The following is a 22974-nucleotide window of genomic DNA, read 5'->3' as shown; positions in this document are numbered from 1 at the left end:
TTTTATAGCAAAAATACTTAATTTTGCTGTACTCTGTGCAATGACAATAAAGGAATCTAATCTAGTGTATTTTTTATTTATTTTACAGTGTCTTTTAAGTTGCCATAAATGTATTTACAGTAAAATAATGTTCAACTGTAAAATATTTTAATATTGTATTAATGTTTTGGTCTTTTCTCGAGTAATGCAACAGAAAACAACAGAAAATATACTGTTTTACTGTAAAGTTTACTGAAATTGGTTTGGTTCACTTTTTAGTTACTGTAAAGCTATATGCACAAATTGTAAAATGAGCAGTTCCTTTAAACATCAAAGAAAAAAACAAACACACACAAAAAATATATATAGCTGCAAGCAGCGATTACCGGGGTTCAAGCACTTTAAGGCCTTTAAGGTGGTATGCTTTTAGGGTCTAGGCCAACCTAGATGTATGGCTGACAGTAAAAGACAGAGAATAGGCTCACAGACACATACACACAAAAACGAAATGGTTAAACTATTATATTAATACTGAATAAGCATATTTACATATAGTGTTTTCTGTCCGTTCTAAGCATTTTCTGAATTATGGAGTGACAAAAATTTGATAACCAAAATTCCCTCTTTAAAAACTTTTGACTCTAATATGTCAAAAGAAAAATATATAAAATAAAAATAATAATTATAATAATATTTAAGAATTCTGAAACTGACATCATCCAGTAGTGTTTAGAGTTTTGTACTAGAAATCTATGAAAATTAGCGCATATTTCATTAAATAATGACAATTTTTATTTCCTTTTTCTTTTCTTTTTTTTTTGCCATTTTCAATGTAATCAATCAGCTGGGTAAGTTAGTAAGGCGATAACTATTCATTTTTTTTCTTTTGTTTGTTTGTTTGTTTTCACCTTATTCACCTGCAGTGTCTCGCCTTAACTGAGGATTTGATTTTATAATATATAAATTGCAATACAATACAATTTTCACGCCATTTTATTAGATTTATTATATATATATATATATATATATATATATATATATATATATATTATATATATATATATATATATATATATATATATATTTTAAAATTCCCTAATATTTCCCTGGCTATTGAAACCTTGTACATTTCCCATTCACATTTAATTGAGACAGGTGGGAAAGCCGCAGGTTCTTGGTTGGACATAAATTGTTGTGTAGTAGGCTATATCTATCATTCAATTTGGAAACATGCATTTGTAGTGAAAAATCGAAACCTTAGAAAATAAATAAATATTCTTTCAGATTACATTTAAAGGACTACAATACTGAAAAAAGTGCTAATCTTTAAGAGAAAAACTAAACGAAAAATCTGGACCTTGTGTATATGTGCGAATTATTTCTTAACAATATGAAGTTGACGAGAATAATTAACATCCTAAAACTATTTTCCCGGACATGTTTGACCTTACTGGACGGAAATGACGTCAGGACGCACGGGCAGCATTCGCGCCGCTCGGGAGGAAGTGCTGTGTAGACAGTTCGGCTAACTCCGTAAGAAAATTAAAAAAATAGAAAGAAAAAAAAAAACAGAAGGACTCATTGAAATTCTTCAATCGGGTGGGTTCGGAAAGACTTCGCAAACTACCCCGGTCGGAGGAAATCCCCGGCGGGCGAAGTAAATGTCTTTGAGAGCTGGTAATCGTGCTTTATTTTTCACTTTGAAGCTTGTTTTTGGCTGTTGGCGTGAGCCGCTGGCGCTGCTGTCGCCCGATCGCCGACACTCATATGCCGGAAGTCTGCGTAAAACGCCTCGGTCCCAGCGTCGACGTTTTTTCCCCACTTGTTCTGTTTTTTTCTATCGTTTTTCTCCTTTCCTTTTTTATTTTAGCAGGCAGTAGCGTGAACGCGCGGGTCACGTCATGCTGTGGGCTGCAGGTCCGCCTTCGTCATCGTTCAGTAGATTCGCCGCAGCCTGTCAGTAATATTCAGATATTTAGATGGGATGGGTTATTTGTAAATAAACATTTGAACATTTTTAATGTAATCAAAAAAAACATGATTTCACAGTGCAATGTTTTTAATAAAGAATAAAGCAAAGCACATTCTCTTTTCTGCAACGACATGATAAATCGCACCTAGATGAACACACGAGCTGCTGTGAACCCGCCATCTGTAACAGTACATCTAAACACAGAGACGGCCTTATCTCAGTCAGTCTGGCTTATTTTGAACCAAATCAACTGACAAGAAGTCAGACTTACTGAAATAAACCTGGCTTATTTGGTACACTTGTTTTATGAGACAGCCCCCAGCTCTTCCTGGATAAATTTCATATTGTCCAATTCCATATATAATATATAATATAATATAATTACTATTGTTATTATTTTCTTTGTGAATCTTTTGTCGAATTATATCCCCCAAGGTATTTTTTTTTTAATTGAAATGTATAATGTATAACTCTCCCTGTCCGTAACCTCTCACTTTAAAAGGTCAAAGGTTATAGTGTGTGCACAGTTTTTGCTTATCAAAATGTTTACTTTGTTGTGTCAGGGGTGATGGAGGATTCCCATTTTAATTCTTCATATTTCTGGTCCCCTGTACAGGGACAGGTAAGCACACTGATACACACATTTAAACTGTCTACATTTGAATTGTATGCCTGGCCTGTGTTAGCATTAATATATTACAAACATAATGTATTTGCATGCTTTATATTGTATTTTACAGTATATACACTACCGTTCAAAAATTTTGGTTCAGTAACCAAAAAATCAAATAAAAAAAATATATATATTAATTAAAACTGATAGTAAAACATTTTACGTTGTCACAAAAAAATTATTAAATGCTGTTCAGTTTCAAATAAATATTGTTTTTTTTTTTTTCTATTTATCAATGAAATATGAAAGCAAATATATCACATTATAAGATTATTTTCATAAGAATATGAAGCAGCACATCTGTTTGCAATATTGATAATAAAAATAAATGTTTATTGAGCACCAAATCAGCATATTAGAATTATTTCTGAAGTATGTTACACAGAAGACTAGAGTAGTGAAAATTTAATATATTAAAAAAGAAAAAAGTTATTTTAAATTGTAAAAAGATTTCTCAGTTTTACTTTTTTAATTGTATTTTTGATCAAATAAATGCAGCCTTAGTGAACATATAAGACCTCTTAATATATATATATATATATATATATATATATATATGTAAAATAATATAATCATCAATATTTTAACAGTTGTTTTTAACTAATAACCGACTGTTTTTGTCTTTTAGATTGAGAATGCTGTATTTCTCAATAAGGTAAAAGAGCAGCTTGGTCAGGACAAAGGCCCCACCTACTCACATGGCCCCGCCCACTATCCCACCACAGCAGTGGTGGCGGTTGCTGGGGGTGCCATGGATACCATGACAGCAAGGACACTAAAACAGGGGCATGCACATCCATCTCAGTCCTCACACAGTATCACAGTGTTGCCGGTACCGCCTACCAGCATCATGACAGCAGGTACCATACGTGTGTTTATTATTCATCGCTAATGATTACAGGGGTTTCTTTGGTTAGTTTACTTGTACTTTCTTTCGCTTTCATAAATCTTCCATCACTGTCTCACCCTTTCTAGCGGGTTTGGTCACGCTGGTGTCTCCAGTGTCATCTGCTCAGTCCCTTATTCCTGGACATCCATCCACCACCATGATATCAGTCCAGACTGGTAATGCACCTTATTTCGCATAAACATTAACATGCACACTCTGTGATTTTTGACACAATATTGCTATGTAAATGCTTTTTAGCATTTCCTTATTTTCATTTTGATTGTACTATCAAAATGATGTCCCAGGCACAACCCACTCAGCCTTTTTTCTTTTTCTTCGCAGTATTGTGCCCCGATATTTACAGTAATTATGTTTTATATTTTTGCTTGTCCATGTCTGTCAGTTTTTTTTTCTTTCTTGATCTGTAGGAAAGGTGCTTGATAAGTTTATCATCATCATAATTATATTGTACAAGTAAAACCTGTACCCGGCTTTTCAAGCGACCATCATGGGTACATCTCTGTCTGCCTTATTGCACTCTAATTTTGTGTGTGCAATATGCCTGAAACAGGAACAGATACACTTATTGTCTCATCAGTCTTGCCTCACATAATTAAAGCATTTTACTCTTGCATGTCTCCACCAGACAAGAAAAATGACTCTGTGCCCTGCTCACCGGTTATCATCCCGTTACCGTCGAAACGAGGCAGAAAGAAGAAAGAATCACTCCCACTGGTTGGTTTACCTACTGGGACAGATCCCTTGATTTTGGGTCTTTCAGGACAGGTATGACAACTGTGCATATAGAGGAATCCTTATTGTCTGTATAAGTGATTAGCCCAGATAAGATTATTATTATTATTTTTTTTGTAAGTTTTATTCTTCCTATCGCTTCATTTAGTTGATCAAAAACAGTAGAATTAGTGAAATTGTGAAATACTATTACAATTTAAAATGTATACATTTTAATATACTTTAAAATGAAATTTATTCCAGTGAATTAATCAACTTTTACCCCGTGAATGAATTAGCAAAGCTGAATTTTTTTTAATCTTCAGTGTCAGTGATGATTCTTCAGAAATCATTCTAATATGTGGATTTGGTGCTCAAGAAAAAATTCTCATTATTATCAGCTACTTGTTTTCTTTTTATTTATTATAAATAATGACCCTCTAACACAGGGGTGCCCAAACTCGGTCAAGGAGAGCCGGTGTCCTGCAGAGTTTAGATCCAACCACAATTAGACACACCTAAGCCAGCTAATCAAGCTCTTACTAGGCATACTAGAAACCTCCAGGCAGGTGTGTTGAGGCACCCCTGCTCTAACACTAGAGTTCTCTATTCTTTTTCTGTTCTATCTACTTGTTTTCTTTTTATTAAAAAAAAAATCCTAACAGTAGCGTTCTCTATTATTTTTTTTTATTCTTTCAAATGGTTTTCTTTTTATTTATAAAAAAAAAACGGACCCTCTAACACTAACATTCTCTTTTCTTTTTCTATTCTATCTACTTGTTTTCTTTTTATTTATTATTAAAAAAAACCTTGCTATGTGTGCTGCGTTAGAATAACTGAGACTTGTCATACCACTTACATATTATTGCTCTTTTGTTGGTTTTTATTGCTTCTTTTGTCCGCATTTGTTAGTCGCTTTGGATAAAAGCATTTATTTGAAATATAAATATTTTGTAACATTATAAGTGTCTTTCTGTCACGTTTGATGATTAACAAACTTTTGAATGGTAATGTATATGCAAAGTAATCTTAAGATATAAGTAACAATTTTTTGACTGATTTTCCTTTTCTCTGTAGCATCATTCTGCCAACCCTTACAGTCTGTCTTCAGAAGAAGGGCATGCTGGGAAAGAGGGTGGAAAAACCTACAGGTAGGGCTTTCCATAAGGACATTGGCTCAGCATGCACTCAGCGTGTGTTTCTTACGATCTATTAGAAGAAGCAAAGACAGAGGCAGGGATTCCTAAGCCACTTCATTTTCATACTGCAGCAATGCATGGCCCTCCCGGCCGACACACACGCATGCATGCACACACACACACACACTCCTGGCTTCAAGGCTTCGTAATGTGCATATCTACGTGTTTGTCTGCTGTGCTTCAGTAGAAAGTGTGTTATCTTTTTCAGCAGCATGTGCAGCCTCAGCTACACACAACTACACACACACACACTCCTGTCACCCGCATTGTCGCTCATTCATTGCCCATCTGCACTTGCGTTTCTGGCTTCTCCCTCTCGTTTTTCTTTTCTGGGGCCTAGAGTCTACGATTTCCTTCTGGATCGTTCTCTGTTGACCTCTTCGTCTCTCACCCTCCTGCTTGTGTTGTCTCTTTCTCGCCTGTTTATCGTGTCTCATGTTTCTCCTTTCACTATTGATGGACCAGGCTTGTAACTTTCCTTTTCTCTTTGTCCCGTTTCCATTTGTACTTTGTCTTCTCCCATATTTTCCTTTTCTCTCATCCCTCTGTCCTCCCTTTGGTGTCTGTGTGTGTGTTTTTCTTTCTGTAGGTGCCGGATGTGTGGTTTGACGTTCTGCAATAAATCAGACATGCAGCTGCACTCCAAGTCGCACACGGAGGTGAAAGCTCACCAGTGTCCGCACTGCTCCAAATCCTTCGCTAACACCAGCTACCTGGCCCAGCACATCCGCATCCACAGCGGTGCCAAGCCCTACACCTGCTCCTACTGCCAGAAGGCTTTCAGACAGCTCAGTCACTTACAGCAGCACACACGGTATTCAGCACCGCACCTTAAGAGTGTGTGTGTGTTTGTGTGTGGGTGTCTGTGGCAAAGCAGGCGGGTGATGGAGAGTGTGTGTGGTGGACCTTCCTCGTGACATGATGCTAGGGATGTAACGATTCACTCAACTCACGATTTGATTCAATTCACGATTCAATTTGAACAAAATGAGATTTAAGACAAATTATATATTAAATGTGTCCTTTTATTATTGCTTGGACAAAATGCTGCACATTTCTTTGTGAAATTAAAATATAACACTATATAATAATATACTAATATAACACTTGCATATTATTGCTCTTTTTTTTTTTTTTTGATTGCTTCTATTGTCCTCATTTGTATGTCACTTTGGAGAAAAGCGTCTGCTAAATTACAAAATTAAATATAATATAAATGTAAATAACAAAACTAAATTGAAATTTTAAAACAAGCCCCAAATCAAATAAATATAAACAAAATAAAGCTTTGTCTGTGCTCTTTCCATTAAAATTAGAGGCAACCACTGCATTTTAATCATGATCCAAACAAAGATGCTGCATACATGCAAAATGAGCAGTTTTTTAATCTAAATTAGATTGTATAATTTCGAAATTTGAAGCAAAAGCAGAATGGTTTAACTGTACATAAAAAATATCTGCATGAAACAGAAACGGCAGACGAGCTGAACGAGACACCGTTATAGGCAAGATGAAAATAAAAAAATACCAGCTAAACTTTTCTAAAGACAGTAAGTTCCCCTCAGACATACATTCATAAAAACTGCCCCTAATTGAATAGCAAATTGTTTAGCATCTCAGCCGATTTTAATCATCACATATTTAAATCGATTTTCAATCGGCTCGCAGTTCATCGTTACATCCCTACATGATACACATTGATATCATACTGCATCAAACATATTAAAAAGAGATTCAGGTCCTTCACTTTTGTCCAATATTGTCTAGCATATTGATGCAACAATATTACAATTCTGGCTGATCCTGATACAAAGATATTTATTTTCATATATAACCAATAAATGGCTGATATTATAGATCTGTACTTAAAAAAAAATTTATGACACTCAAACAGAAATGCCTGCTTACACAGCATCACAACAATATAATGTATAATATAAATAATGGATATTTATTTTGAGATTTGCTAAACTTTTGTCCAGTATCATGCAGTGTATTAAAATTCTGGCCGATCTTGACAGGAAGATATTTATTTTCAAATATGACAAAGCTAATAAATAGCCAATATTAGAGTTCAATACCATAAGACAAACAAACAAACTAATTTAAATCAATAATTATAAATTAGTGCTGTCAATCGATTAAAAAGATTAACTAATAAATCCTAATCATAAATTAATTGTGATTAATCCCACCTAACAATAAAGTTTTTAAATATACTTTTATATTCCAATAATTTCACATTCAATTTTCAAATTAACCTAGAAACAACATAAAGACAGTATATTTTTAATATTTGTTTAATGGAATCCGGAATCCAGGTGAGTATCACTGATACCAATACTACTGTTGTCTTTATTAAATTGTTCTTTTTTTCTATAAATGACTATAGCCATTCAACATTAGTTTAATTGAGAGATATCAATCTTAACATTTATTAGACTTTAAAAAAGAACAACTTCTAATTTAAGTGAACTTAAAACAATCTTCACATAACCCCAATGTAATAAATGTCATATTTACCTGTGCCCTTCAGCAATTATCAAACACTGAATTCTAAATATAGATGAATCCTTAAAGCTACAAAAGTTATTTATTTCCTCTTTTTTTGTTCTTTGATCAACAGACACTAGAGTAGCTGGGATATTAGGTAATTTGGCTGCTATTACTTTAAGAGCTGCTGCTGCTGAATGTGATGCAGATCTGACATGCATGCTTGTAGTTTCATTCGCACTTTAATTTGAATTCATACAGGCTACGAGCAAAGTATAATGGCTGATAGAACAGGAAAATTCCTTTTTACTGACATGTGGCCTGACAACATTTCATCTGACCATAGTTCACTTTTGTTGTACTGAAGCTCCTCATCACCTGTACCTTTTCTGTGCTCGTTTGACTCGCGCCTAGTTTGATGTGCTCATAAAGACATTTCTTTGACTAAATACATGCAGTTCTTTCCACAGAAAAAAAAGAGACAGAAGTAACAGTTGTGAGTGGGGTGGCTATAAACTTAGCATAAAGAGAAACCATTTTAAAGATTTATTTTTGGCATTTTTGCCTTTATTATGATAGGACAGATTAGAACTGACAGAAAACGAAGTGGGAGAGAGAAAAGGGGCTGGGATCAGGAAAGGTCCGCGAGTTGGGATTCGAACTCGGGACACCCGTAGCGCAACAACACTTCATGTCAGTGCACTGCCTACAACGCTATCGGGACTGACGAGACAAAACCATTTTAGATCAATTAAATGTATTTTTAAAACTGTTTTTACAATACATATCATTACAAAGCAATATGTTACACTATTACGTTAATTATTGCGTAAAATAATTTTTCACACACCTATTTGCAGCCACCTGGAGGTTATCGGATCCTGGTCTTTAGAACATTATATGAATAAACATTAAAATTATTGGTACTAGGACCAGTATTGCAGTATTGTGGGTCACAAGTGAGTGTGCAGAAAAATAAGAGAGAAAAGATAAATATTTCACACATGTATTTTTAGGGCTGTCAAAGTTAACATGTTGAATTAAAATATGTACAACGTATGTTTAACACATTAATAATGATAATAATGAAACACGTTGATTTAGAATATGTAATGTAAAAAGTGCTTGACAAATGTAACTTTATTCTAACAGCATTATTTTCTTAAAGGCCTAATGCTAGTGTCAGAGAGATTATTTATATTTTCCCCCCATTTCCAAAGCAGTAGCTGACAGTGTTTTCAGCCTACTTTATGAATAACCGACAAAAAGCCTGCGTGGTTAAAGTGCTTCTTGTGACCTCTGCATTTTGCTTTCAGTTGTGCTCCATCTAGCAGTTTTTGAACGCAAACACGTGTTCTGGGTGTCCGCCCTCTGAGACATTCTGCAGTCACGTTGAAAAGGTTGACATCAGGGCCTCATCCTCTCTTTCTTGTTGCTATAGCAACATACTCTGATGATAGTTTGCTTATATGTAAGTTTATGTGTAATGGACTGTGTAATTATATACCACAGTCTTTATAATGGTGCAGCTGATGTCACCACGTGTAGTGGGCAGATTTCACATTAAATATGTCTCGCTGATGTACTGGAGAAAAAATTGTTAGAAGAAACTAAAACTTTTCAGGTTTAAAAGAAGGAAAGATATAACATTTAATGTTTTTATTTTCTATATTTCCCTTTAATTTCTTTCTCTATTTGTTTAATTTATTTCTGCTCTGGCACACTTTTTATAACTGCAGACTACTTAAACTTTTACACCGCACTGTGGAGCTTTACACACACACACACACACACCGCCTGAAGGATTGAACTGAAATTGCAGCTGTCAGTGAAAGCCCAGTTCTCTTTGACTCTACATTATCGTCCCATAACTGTGTAGAAGTTTTATGAGGTTCTGTCCCGCTCTGAAATAGAGGTCACACAAAGGTTTCGTCCACTCCTGATCACACTTGGACATGGGATTGGGCTCTGCTTCTCACAGAGTTCCTGTGAGGATTTAGTGCAAATGTTTTTTTGAGGAATGGATCTGCCCTTTCTCTGACCTCATTCAAGCACCTACCACACCACTTCCAAATGTCTTTGAAATACACTGCACACAATTGTTGGCTGTACTGATAGGGACCACCTAAGAAAGGTCAGCAGAGTGAAATGAAGAATATTGTCATGTCAAATATTTGTGTAGTGTGTTTAAATTATTGAATGATCCCCTGGGTATGCATGTTGGTCTTTCCTTCTTTGCAGAAGCCACACAGAATCCAAACCTCACAAGTGTCCTCACTGCACGAAATCATTCGCCAACACAAGCTACCTTGCTCAGCATGTACGAATACACACAGGAGTCAAACCTTACATCTGTAACTACTGCCAGAAGACCTTCAGACAGCTCTGTCACTTGCAGCAACACCAGAGGTACCACACAGGATGTGTTTGTCTTTTCAGTTGTCTTTTCTTTTTATTTGTGTTTGCACCTGCTTTATTATTCAGTTGAGTTTTCCATTAATATCTTATCTCTTGACATTTTGTGCCTGTTCAGGATCCACACAGGAGACAGACCATACAAATGTTCACATCCTGGTTGTGAGAAGTCTTTCACTCAGCTTTCTAACCTTCAGGTGACATACTCTGTTTCTGTATTTAAATATATAAAGGCAATTTTTAAGTGTTACTTTTATTTAGAATATTCATTTCCTAAGGTTTCCTTTAAGGAATAATGTCTTTCAAAAACTGTATGCTTTTTTTCCATGAATTGAAGGTAAAGGGTGACTGAGTAAACGATGTGCAATTCAGTTCTTGAAGTAGAATTCAATTTTATCTTTAGGGTGCAGAATTGCAATTTCAGTTTCTACACAAGAAAGTAAAATTCAAATGAATTAATTGAAATTCAAAGAAATGTATTTTTCATCTAGAAAAGCCAAGTTCTTTAGACTGTTTTTCATACTTTGAATGTTGGTTTGACAAAGCTGACCCCAAACTTTTAAACTGTAATATATATATATATATATATATAATATATATATATATATATATATATATATATATATATATATATATATATATATATATATATATATATATATATATACACAAACACACACAGATGAATGGATAGATCTTTCAGTCATTCTGATTCAGATTCCAGTATTACTTTCTGCAGGATGTGGCCAATTCAATTTATATTCACATTCATGAATTGAAAGGGAGCCAATTCTTCAATTCTTCTTCAGTTCTTCTTATTCAATTCTTAAATTTAGCAGAACCCTCCTCCAGCAGTCACGCAACATTTTCAGTGAATAGTGACATATATTTTTGCCTGTCTCTTACACTTAACTATTGTACACCTTCAAAACAATTAAAACAAGCACCCAAGTCTTATGGGTTGTTTTATGATGCTGTTTGGAGCTTGACAACCCTTGCTTCCTTTCGACTTTCATTGTAAGCAAACGAGCAGCTCTGATTTTGACAGGTTTGGAGCAACATGGTGTAAGTAAATTATGATTTTTTTAGGGTAAACTGTCGCTTTAATATTTCTCTCAATCTTTTACAGTCTCATCGGCGTCAGCACAATAAGGACAAACCGTATAAGTGTCACCACTGTAACCGTGGTTATGTAGACGCAGCCGGCCTGGAGGTTCATCTGTCTACTCACACAGTCAAGCACGACAAGCTCTACTCCTGTGGTTTATGCAACCACACATATACCTCGGTACAAACATCAGCACCCAATCTCTCACCAGAAATGAGCAGCATTTCCGATTCTTTTTTAAAACGATCCTATTATGTATCTTTCTCTGTCTGTAGGAAACATATCTGATGAAGCACATGCGAAAACACGCCCCAGATATGCTACACGGATCAAACCAACAGAATCACAGCCCCGGTCACGCAGGAGGAAGTAGCTCGGATGGAAACGGGCAAAGCCAAGCTGAGAGGAACAATGCCTTCGTCCAGCCGGTCGGTGTGCCGTGCATATTCGACTTGAACCAATACAAGCCAGTACCTTCTGCAGATGTACAGTATAAAACTGTCAGTGTATCAGACATCTCCCCTCACAAAGACCTCTGCATCACTGTGGAGGCTTCTGCCATACAGGTGGAACACCTGAACTCACGAGGAATCCCATGAAACTTTGGAGGTTAGAAAAAACTTTTGTAACCAATGAGATACACACAGAGCTGTGGATATAGAATGACTTTTCTTACTTGATACCTTTTTTATTCGTATGAAGAAGCAAGTGGATTTAAATGGACAAAATTGAAGAAAACAGACTTTTGTATTTTTTTGTAATCCAGATCTTCCTTCCAAAAGCTTCCTTGAAGACTGTTGCTGTTTCAGTGGGTACCCAGCTCATATCTCAAGTCTTTTGCTGAAATTTATCTTGTTTGTATGATTGTCTGCCTCTGCAGCTGTTGGTACGATCACTGCACTGTCAACATTAATATTGTTACTGTCAATGAGAACGGAAATATTGTGTCTTGCACAGTATATATGGGAATTGTTGGTCTGTTTTTACTTTTAAAAAGGGAAATTTGTTTGCAGTCATATATGTTAAAAAGCATGTATATATGGTTAAAAGATGTATTGTGTGTGAATGAAAAAGATGTGTGTGTCAACTAATGTTGATGGCAAATATCTGAGATGGTGTTTTTCTTGAAAAATTATCCTGTTTAGTGTTTCCATTTGCAGATGACATGTAATATTCCATTATTCCATTAATAGAATATATAATATTCTATTGTAACTGTTATCAAAATAACTGTTAACATGCAAAAACCTCCAGGAATTAACAAAATCAGATTAGTGTGCATTAACCCTTTAAAACAAGATTAAAAAACAGAAATTATTGCTTCTAATGTGCCTCCTTGTGATAATCTGTTTTATAAAAGGTCTCTTGACTCTGTCAGCCTGGGTTTTTCAATAACATTTTTTTATTTATGGTATTAACGGGTAGTATTGCCTTTTATAATTACGAAATAATTAAGTATGAATATAGAATATTATTATTCCTCCAAAACCAACAAGGACCCTCGTCGGTTTAGATAATAGAGTTACTTTTCTTTGTGGTTTTTAGATTTTTAACTTCTAATAAGAATTGTAAATTCCCTCATGATTTAATGTATAACAGTTGTTTGTTAGATGAATTATTTGTGCTTAACTTTGTATACGTTCAGATTTATTTGTAGTTACTTATACAAATTTAAGACAAATAATGGTGTTTCTAACGTTCCATTGTATAATAGTCAGTTTCATTTCTGTGACAGACTGCACCACTAGTCAAAAATACGGGGGTCAAAATAACTTACTGCTTTATCGCTTGACTTTAGTAAACAGTAGTCGAATGAAGTGAACAAAGGAAGTAAAAGAACAGAGAGAAATTGAACATAGTCGATCAAATGTATTTCTGACACCTAGTGTTGAATCTTTGAAGACTACAATGGTAGCGTCCACCCCGACAGTGGGCGGTGTCACAGAAAAGTCCACGCGAGTAACGGAGAAACTTCACTAAAGTAAATATTAAGCGTACAAGGAAGGATACGTCTTCCTCGCGCATTCTCATTGTTTTCTTCTTTTGATTAATGCGAACATGCCACGCAGAAAGCCTTTTAGTAACAAACAGAAGAAGAAGCAGCTCCAGGTGAAGCGCGAGAAAAAGAGAGGTGGGTAACAAGCTTAGCTGAGTTAGCGCGCCGCGAGCTGCACGCGTTCGTAGACGTGCTACATTAGCCACGTGAAGCATTGTTTGATGATTCATATTTTAGTGTGTAGTAATGTAAACAGGTCCCCACATATCTAGCATTCATTGAGCTACTACGCTTCTGCAACTACTTTGTTCGCTTAGTTCGTTGTGCTAAGTTGTAACCAATCTTGACCTGCTCAAAGCAGCGCATTGCTGTCATTTTTATTTGTGGGTTGCAAACAAGTAGGAACGCTGAAATTCACGCCCAGCAACAGTATAAATGCATCCTAAGTGAGCTTGATATGGTGGTTGTGTGCAGTAAACAACTCTGCTCCTGACAGGTCGACCGTCACACACCCGAGCAGCTGGGTTTCTGTATAGACTACATTTCGATTGTGATTTGTCAACTCAACTGTGAAAGGAGGTGATTATGTGACACGCATTTAGAAGCGCCCCGTGTTTTGCTGTAGTTGGCGCTTGTGTTATGCGGTATATAAGTGCGCAGACTCAGAGTGAAGTTACGTAACACAAAAACAAAGCCATCAATGCACACAAAGCAGGCTAATGCTGTTCGCCTGCAGTTCTGTAAGCGTTCGCGTCCAGTACACAGCAAGACCAGCAACTATTATGACAACAAAGAGTTAATTATGGAGGGAGAGTGGTTTCTGAAAGTGCTTTCACAAATTAAGACCTTGAAATGTCTTAAATCAGATCAGAAGTCTTAATTTCACTAAGTCATGGTATTCCATATTCCATACACTGCTATATATATATATATATATATATATATATATATATTGCTCGCATCCAAAATAAAAGTTTTTGTTTACGTAACGTATTAGTGTACTGTTTATATCTATTATGTATATATTAATACACACACATGCATGCATATATAAAAAAAAGTGTTTATATATTAAAAATATTTTTATATAATATAAATTATATGAATATATATATTATATGTGTGTGTGTAAATATTTTCAAAATATATACTGTGTGTATTTTTATATATATATATATATATATATATATATATATATATTATATACTATATATATATATATATATATATATATACACATAATAAATATATACAGTACACACATATTATGTAAACAAAATTATTTTGGATGCGATTAATCGTTTGACAGCAGTAATATATATTATATACATACATATATACAGTTGTCCTCATAAGTTTACATACCCCTTGCAGAATATGCAAATATGTTAAAAATTGTACAAAATAAGAGAGCTCATGAAAATTGCATGTTATTTTTTCTTTAGTACTGTCCAGAATAAACTATTTCACATAATAGATGTTTATATATACTCTGGGTAAAATGGGTAAAAATGATAGTTATTTTCGTCAGTTATGGGCGCTTTTTATTTCACTTCTTTTGGACTAAAGCAGTGCAACACCCACTGACTGCAGTGATAGATAGAGCTTGAAAGATCAAAGACTATTTTTAATATAACTCTGACTGGATTCGACTGAAAGAAGAAAGTCAGATACACCTAGGATGCCTCAAGGGTGAGTAAAACGCAGCCTTATTTTCATTTTTGGGTGAACTAACCCTTTAATGAAAATCAAGGGGAAGCGTTGACAACAAGTATGTGTGTGCAGCGCAATCAGCAATCTCTGACCTCTCTCTCTCTGTGTTTGTGTGTGAGTGATTGGTTAGTGTGAATCAAATAAAGCAGTGCATCAATTTAGAATGGTGATTAAACTGACTTGGAACTACCTGTGCATTAAAAAGTTTTACTGCAATACCGGAGAGCCAATCAGAATCCAGAATTCAGACAGACCATGGAATAAATACAAAAAAAAAATATATATATATATAAAATAAGGGTTATTTTGGGGGAAAAGCTATAACCTTGATTGTATAAATATTTTGTTAAAGTTTTGGAAAAATTCATTTAAAAAAATATATAATATATGAATAAAAACATTTACTTAAAAATGTAAAGATACATTTACTTGAGTTGCAAAGTGATTTTTTTTTCATATCCATTGTATCTTTATTTAAGAATCTTTAGATTCTTAGATTAGATTTACATTTACATTTAGTCATTTAGCAGATGCTTTTATCCAAATTTGCACTGGAAGACAAGACAAAAATACAGAGGAAGAACATCACTCTATTGCAATGTGATCAGAAGGTACAGAAGTGGTTGTAGCTATTTTAATTTGTCAAATGAATTAATAAGTAATGGAGACTTATTGGAAGTTGTATTTTCAAACTTTGAAGCATTGCTATGCTATTGCATTTACATTTCAATTTATTCTTTACATTTTCTTGGTCTTAAAAAGTCGTAAATTTACCTTCATAAAACCTGCAGAAACTCTGGATTGGAGGTGCAGGATGTTTTTCACAGTAAATAGTGTATAATTCAAAAATAAACTTACAGGGAAAAAAAGTCAGGAAAAGTAATTTTTTTTTAAAGTTTCTGAATGTGTGTGTGTGTGTGTGCGCAGGAGAAAATGGTTCGAGTCACAGTAGCCGAAATGCCAGTGTGGAGAGAGGACCTGGCAGAGACAGACAGTCGGATACATCAGACAGTGAGACCACAGACATCAGGAGGATCAACCATCAGCCTGGCACCAGAGACAGCAGATATGACCCCAACAGGTGAGTCAGGACAGGTGAAACAGTCAGTCCAGGCTTGTCTTATTAATTCAACATGAGATAGTTTGGCAGGGGCATGTATCGTCCTGTTTGTTAATCTTATAATGGCTTGTTTTGCAGATTCCGTCTGCATTTTGAGAAGGAGAGCAAGGAGGAAGTGGAGAAGAGGAAGAAAATAGCGATGGAGAAAATCCTGAAGCCGGTGGCAGAAAAGGAACTAGAGATTGATATGACCCAGATCTACCCAGAAGAGAAAGGTATTTATGCTACTGTGTAACCTAAAGTGGTGACAGAGTGTAGGGATGCATCGATCTGATACTCAGGATCGGTATCGGCTGCAATACTGGCATTTTTTGCCGGATCAGGTATCGGTCAGACGAGACCGATCCAAATTTGATATTCTGCGTATACTATTCTGTGTTATTGTTAAGCCTCACGAAAGCACAAAACATTATAAAGCACCATAAAGTCACAGTCCAAGTGTTCTGAAGCCGTTCAATAGTTTAATGTGAGGTACAGATGAATATTAAGTCGTTTAATTCAAGTTCACATAAACTCATCTCTCCGCTGCCGCTGTCTGTCATTCAGCGTTCAAACTGCGCGTCGCGTTTGGTTACAACAGTCAAAACAATGACACTCTCTTCAAGAGCGCACAGTAACTGAAATGTAAAACTGTTAAAAGAAAAGGCTCAATAAACTATCGCACAGATATAATACACTACACATCAGTATCTCTTTCCTTTGTGCTTTGAACTTCTCTATGTGTAGCGCAGCGTGCTGTGACTCTGTGTTGCTTCAAGCGCATCATTCTTCATAAACGCTTTGTGCTACTCTGGAACGGAGCTTTTCGTATTATAATACTTTTGCACAATGAAAGATTATTTATAGCATTTCTTGTTCTGTCCTATGATAGGACAGAAAAAGAAAGGCTATAAATAATCTAATGCATAGCACAATAATGGAGGCAGCAACATATGATAGATAGGACTCCTCTATCTATCATACAGTATGTTGCTGCCCTCATTACTGTGCTATGCATTTAAAAGAAATGTCTTTTAATTTTATAGTTGCTGAAGCATCTGTGAATGTAAAAAAGAAAGAGTGTGAAGTGTGATTTTCTGTCAAATATACGAGTCAATGACTTGTCAAAAATGCTGTCTGTTTACATCCATTTGCTGTAAATGAGAAAGAGAGATGTTTGCAATATTAAAAATCTGTGCAATTTTGCCTAAACAATTGAACACTAAAATACACACAGACTACTGTAAAAATGTTTGGCATTGATACCATTTTTTAAATGTTTCTTAAATAAGTCTTATGAGTCTTACTGACCATAAACCTTTTACCCGTTTTGTCATCAAATTACCAGCAAAAATAACTATACTTTGAATTTAACTGTGATACTGGTTTGGGTCCATGTTGTTAAGTCTTACATCATTTCCATTTTGTCTAATAACAGGCCTGGATTTCCCACGGCGGCCCCCATGGCATTACAGCATGCAGCGAGAGGAGTTGCTGCGGAAAGAGGAGAAGTCATTTCTGGAGTATCTGGAGGCTCTTCACTCCAAAAACCCACCCGGTACCCTCAGCCACTTTGAACACAATCTCGAGGTGAGGCATGTTCTGTTTGAAAACACCACACAACTGAAGTACTTTAAGAAATCATTTTTATCAGCAACCAGAATTTGATTGCTGCTGAGTCAATAGCTGTAATGAAATAGCTTCTTTTTTTTATTGCGCTTGAGCATCTGTTTGGCCAGACAGTGCTGAAGGGAAACGCTGTTAAGTGTTCAAATTCACTGGTTTATGAGCCGTTGCTTTTCTCAAGCTATGTGACACATAAAACTGTTGTTTGCTTAGTACAGAAGGAGAAACACTTGTAAATGTGCAAAAGGAGCAACACTTTTTCAACTGTTAAAATGTATAACACTAATTAGTATGCATGTTTGGTTTATTAAAAGAGGCTTTATGATTCTGTTTTTAAAAGCCTTCAGACAACAGAAACACCGCAATAGTGTGCAGATCATTTTAAGGCAAACAAGCTTTGTTTCTAAGAACTCCTAAACGTGCATCTAAATGTTTCAACCACTTAGCTGAGCAGAGCATTGGATCACAGTGAATTCATTGTTTTTAACCGTCTCCGATTTTCAGATAGTTTTGGATTAATTTAGCAAAAGTAGACCATAAAATGACAGTTGGCTAATCCGAAAGAATGTGACTAACAGATTAAGGGTTCATTACTGAAATTCAGACAGCCTGAATAACAACTATTTATAAAAATTCTCTTTTTGTTTTTTCTTTTCTACTACTGACTGACTGACTCTCTCTTTCTCAGACATGGAGGCAGCTGTGGAGAGTAATAGAGATGTCTGATGTCATTCTCCTCATAGTGGATATCAGACACCCAGTGAGTGTGCGACTGTGATGCCTGTTGAAACTTTTAGCAGTTTTCAAAAGATCATCAAAATTGCATAGGCATTACTCTAAATGTGGGAGTCAAGTTATGTAAACTGAAGTAATAAAATCTCCACTAGGTGGGGCCAGAGATTATATTACATTTAATCTCAGAAAACAGCACTTTTTGTATTGCGTTATACATTTTGAGCAAAAGAAGGATGGTGTGGACGACACAGTGTAGCATCATAGCCATTCGGTACAAGCAAACATTATCACTCTGTCTGCAGGTGCTGCAGTTTCCTCCTGCTCTGTATCACTACATCACTGGTGAGTTAAAGAAGTACATCATCCTGGTGCTCAATAAGGTGGACTTGTGTCCTGCCCCGCTGGTTTTGGCATGGAAACACTACCTGACTAAACAGTTCCCACACCTGCACTGTGTCTGCTTCACCTCGCACCCAGGACAACCCTACAGCACACGTGAGAGAGGCTTTCCAGTATCAGTGTTTTATCTATAATATGACCGAACAAAATAGACAAGAATAAAAGTGTCCCCTTCATCTGTACTCTCTGTAGTTCTACAGAAGAAGAGGATAAGGAAGAAAGCAGGATGTAATCGGGCTGGAGGACCGTTTCACATCATGAGAGCATGTCAGGAGATCACAGAGGGAAGAGGTTAGACAACTTCCTCCTAGATAACAAAATATCAGCAGTGGAAAACAGAGGCGAGTATTAAATGATGATGATGATGGTTGTTGTTTATAGTGGATTTGAGTAGCTGGGAGAAGAAGATCCAGAGGGATGCTGTTGCTGTGGGAACAGAGGGGGATCAAGCTGATGATGGATCGGAATCTGTGTTGATGGAGCATCATAGTGACGTTGCCATGGAAATGAACAGCCTCACGCAAGAACTTTATAAAGATGGAGTACTAACATTGGGCTGCATAGGTAAAAGCCTGAGATTAAAGTCACTATGAAATCAAAACTGACACTATTCTTAAGGCATACTGCAGTGTTTTTTATATAAATGATTTAATTGTGCACATCATTATTTAAAAAAAAAAAATAATGTTCCTTCATAATCTTTAATCAAAAACATTAATGCCCCCCGCTGCTGCTACAACATCTATTTTCTCATGACATTTATTGGCACAAGTTTGAGAAAATAACCTCTCCCTCATAGCAACCTGTCACTCACATGAAAAAGCAGAATTTAGCAAATAACAACGATGAACAAAATCAAGTCACACTCTACATTTATTTCCCAATCAAGAAGCCATTTCACTCGAATATATGTCAAAACAGTGTTTTGGTTTGCTTTCATACTGCCCTTTTTGCAAGTGAATGAGAAACTGTAAACAAAACCACACGTGTGCTTAAGGTCAACCATTCATTGGTTTATCCATTCAACCGTACCAGAGTTCGTTTGGAAGCAGACCGAGGCCACCTCTTCACCCGAGTACGATTGCTGTATTCACACCTGCCCAAAAGATCTGCACCAAAGGGGGAAATGAACTTGAGATCGATTCAATCGAACAGAACAAGACAGGCGTGAATACTCCCAAAAATTCATATGAAGTCTTTTGGCACTTTCTCCAGGTTTTCCTAATGTAGGCAAATCTTCAGTGCTGAACAGTCTGGTCGGCAGGAAGGTCGTGAGCGTGTCTCGAACCCCAGGTCACACTAAATATTTCCAAACATACTACCTCACTCCCACTGTTAAACTGTGTGATTGTCCTGGGCTTGTCTTCCCTTCCCAAGTGGACAAGCAACTACAGGTAAAACCAGCATGATTCTGTATCATTTATGAAAGTTTAGTCATTCAGTCTGTTTCATTTGATTATGTGTGTGTGTGTGTGTGTGTGTGTGTGTGTGTGTTATTTATCTTCTCAAATAGATCCTGGCTGGTATATATCCAGTGTCCCAGCTGCAGGAGCCTTACAGTTCAGTAGGATACTTGTGTGAACGGATCAACTTCCAGTCTGTGTTAAAGCTGACACATCCTGACCACAGCCCAGAAACCCCACAAGACCCCAAAACACAGGACTGGACAGCATGGGACGTGTGTGAAGGTGCTTGTCCTGTTTTCATATGGCGTCATTCATTTCATATTTAACATTTAACTGGAGGAGAGCTGAAGGTGTTTTTATTGGTTTATCAATAGTCACACCTTTTTTTTTTTGTTTTTTTAGCCTGGGCCGAGAGGAGAGGGTATAAAACTGCTAAGGCAGCACGTAACGATGTCTATCGAGCAGCCAACAGTCTCCTGCGTTTAGCCATCGACGGACGGCTGTGCCTATGTCTGCGACCACCTGGATACACTCAGAGTAAAGGTCAGAGGTCAAACCACTATCATTCATGTCATCTGCCACTCATGACCAGATTTGATGTGTAATTTCTATGTCCTCAGAATATTGTAGCACTAACATATGTTTTTGGTTTGCGCAATTTTTAATGTAATTTTTAATAGGACAAAGTGGAAAGACTAGTTTTGTAAGATGGACCCCAAAAAATTTTTTTATAACTTTTTATTACATTGTTGAATGTTTCATCTGTATCTGCCATGTAATAACCTATGAAGCTACAGCAATACGTTTAAATACAATAACCATTTCTTCAGATGAATGGGAATCACACCCAGACCTGGCCGAGATCATTGCTCTACAAGGAAGGAAGGAAGAAGAGGATGAGCCTGGTGACAGGGAAGACGACGAGGGTGAATCCAGTTCTGAGCTGGAGGAGGACAACGATCGGGATGCCGACGATGATGAGGATGCTGATGGAGATGATGAAGATGATACCGTGAAGGCTGACAGGAAGGGCCTCACTCTCAACATGTTCAGTGTGCTGGGAGAGAACGAGTGTGCGTGAGGGATGAAATCCACGTTCATTCCATGTTCATGCATTCCAGTTTCTTTATTTATCACTGATCTCTTTATGATCATCTCATTTCAATCTGTAACATGTCAATCAAAGGACTGTATAAAGTTTTCAATTTAAACGCTACGCATTTATTTAGCATTTGACGCTTGTTGCGTACTTATACAGCCCATTGTATAGACAACACACTCCCCATTCTACCTATTTTTGCTGGTTTTGTGTTGTATTTTTCAGCCTCTCTGTACCTTCCCTGGTTTTCATTCATCATCAACAGAAATTTATCAGAATGTTTGGAAAACTTTTGTACCTCCTGCATGCAGCCTTTTCCCTTTTTTAGAGGGCAGAAGGAATGTCTGTAAAACCAGTGATTGTGCAATTAGTGTTACTAAATGAATATCAATCATCAATCTTAAAACAGTGATGCCAAAGGTCAGGTGAGGTCAAAGGTCACTGCTTTGACCTCAAACTGTGAGTTGCCCATGTGAATGTATTTTACCCTCAATCTATACCATAAACCTCTGCATGCAGGGCAGAACCAGCCATGTTTGAGGAATAGAGATAGAGGCCAGGGACAGGCTGTTGACTTCAGAAGATTGTTCTGATAAAAAGCACTTTTTAAAGCAAGCGGCAGCAACCAGCAGTCTTTTATTGTTGAATACTTTAATTTCTGAGCAGATATATACAATTATTATGCGGGCAATGGAGTGAAGGTGTTGTTTAGAGTTGAGGTGAGAGTGATGTTCTAGACTATGCAAAGTTTACAGAGATATCAGAAAAACCTGAAAGTGTTCCAGTTATAGAAGTGAGATTGTGTAACGCACATTATACATGCACACTAACACAAGCCACTTGAAGATTTTGGAGTCATGTTGTTTTGGACTAAAAAGTGCATTTGTTAGAGAGTGGGTTAGTTTTGAAGAACTCGAGTTTGTGCACTTTTGCTATAGGACTCAGGTAACAATGATGATGTGCAGAGAGTTTCCTGCTTTTCAGCCTCCAGTCCTGCATGCCCTTGCGTAGGGATTTCATGTGGGTGTGTCTTTGTTTGTGTGGGTGTGATAGTGTGTGGATCATTCTTTCTTTATTAAAATGTTATTATACTGACAGAAACAGCCCTCTGCAATAAAAATGTTCCCCTGACTCTTTTCTCATTATTATTTTTGCACAAGAGGACACAGCTACTAATGTCTTTACAAATAGTATGTCAGAATGTAAATGATGATATCATAACTAAAAGTATAATGTAGGCATACATAAATTAAAGCGAACATCTGGACTGGAAATGTATACTTTAAAATTAGAATTAGAAGAGCAAATTAACATCTTATAAACCAAACACATAAGTCTTTCAATGGAAAAGAGTTTGAGATTATGCAGAAAAATTATATATATACTGTGACATGCATTTACAAAACAAATAGTTAATTTTCATTTTATGCCTAATTTAACC

At 36.2% G+C, this 22974-nt stretch overlaps 2 protein-coding genes and 1 long non-coding RNA gene across 4 annotated transcripts in view; 2 read left to right on the top strand and 1 right to left on the bottom strand.

Moving 5' to 3' along the window:
* Positions 1-1518: 1518 nt before the first annotated feature.
* On the top strand, positions 1519-12834 carry LOC109105863 (zinc finger protein 384-like). Of its 2 annotated transcripts, XM_019119151.2 has the most exons (11): positions 1519-1656; positions 2515-2573; positions 3253-3484; positions 3600-3689; positions 4160-4299; positions 5323-5396; positions 6034-6258; positions 10179-10346; positions 10471-10549; positions 11482-11640; positions 11736-12834. In XM_019119151.2, exons 1-11 carry the CDS (start codon positions 1641-1643, stop codon positions 12057-12059), a joined length of 1566 nt encoding a protein of 521 aa, XP_018974696.1. In that variant the 5' UTR covers positions 1519-1640; the 3' UTR covers positions 12060-12834. The 2 variants fall into 2 exon arrangements, with proteins under 2 accessions (XP_018974696.1, XP_018974698.1); XM_019119153.2 differs by lacking the exon at positions 6034-6258.
* LOC109106694 overlaps positions 1656-22974 on the bottom strand; it is a 36290-nt gene continuing 14971 nt past the window's right edge. The window contains exon 3 of the long non-coding RNA XR_006156691.1: positions 1656-1933. This is a non-coding gene — a long non-coding RNA (uncharacterized LOC109106694). The remainder of the gene's footprint in view (positions 1934-22974) is intronic.
* Positions 13362-22664, top strand: gnl1 (guanine nucleotide binding protein-like 1). Its single transcript, XM_042740851.1, has 12 exons — positions 13362-13591; positions 16097-16250; positions 16368-16504; positions 17707-17858; positions 18583-18654; positions 18932-19124; positions 19221-19319; positions 19410-19592; positions 20244-20422; positions 20542-20716; positions 20837-20977; positions 21265-22664. The coding sequence occupies exons 1-12, from the start codon at positions 13519-13521 to the stop codon at positions 21513-21515; spliced, it is 1809 nt and encodes a 602-aa protein (XP_042596785.1). The 5' UTR covers positions 13362-13518; the 3' UTR covers positions 21516-22664.

Source organism: Cyprinus carpio, chromosome B16, assembly GCF_018340385.1.
Source record: "Cyprinus carpio isolate SPL01 chromosome B16, ASM1834038v1, whole genome shotgun sequence".
Lineage (NCBI taxonomy): Eukaryota > Metazoa > Chordata > Actinopteri > Cypriniformes > Cyprinidae > Cyprinus > Cyprinus carpio.
This window is presented reverse-complemented; position numbering and strand designations above follow the sequence as displayed.

Excerpts from the sequence above, each read along its gene's own strand:
- LOC109105863 (XM_019119151.2), top strand. Across the intron at positions 2,574-3,252 it reads GGTCCCCTGTACAGGGACAG|ATTGAGAATGCTGTATTTCT; the intron begins GTAAGCACACTG and ends TTTGTCTTTTAG. Across the intron at positions 11,641-11,735 it reads GCAACCACACATATACCTCG|GAAACATATCTGATGAAGCA; the intron begins GTACAAACATCA and ends CTCTGTCTGTAG.
- gnl1 (XM_042740851.1), top strand. The coding sequence starts at position 13,519 with ATGCCACGCAGAAAGCCTTTTAGTAACAAACAGAAGAAGAAGCAGCTC. Across the intron at positions 13,592-16,096 it reads GAAGCGCGAGAAAAAGAGAG|GAGAAAATGGTTCGAGTCAC; the intron begins GTGGGTAACAAG and ends GTGTGTGCGCAG. Across the intron at positions 19,125-19,220 it reads AGGACAACCCTACAGCACAC|TTCTACAGAAGAAGAGGATA; the intron begins GTGAGAGAGGCT and ends TACTCTCTGTAG.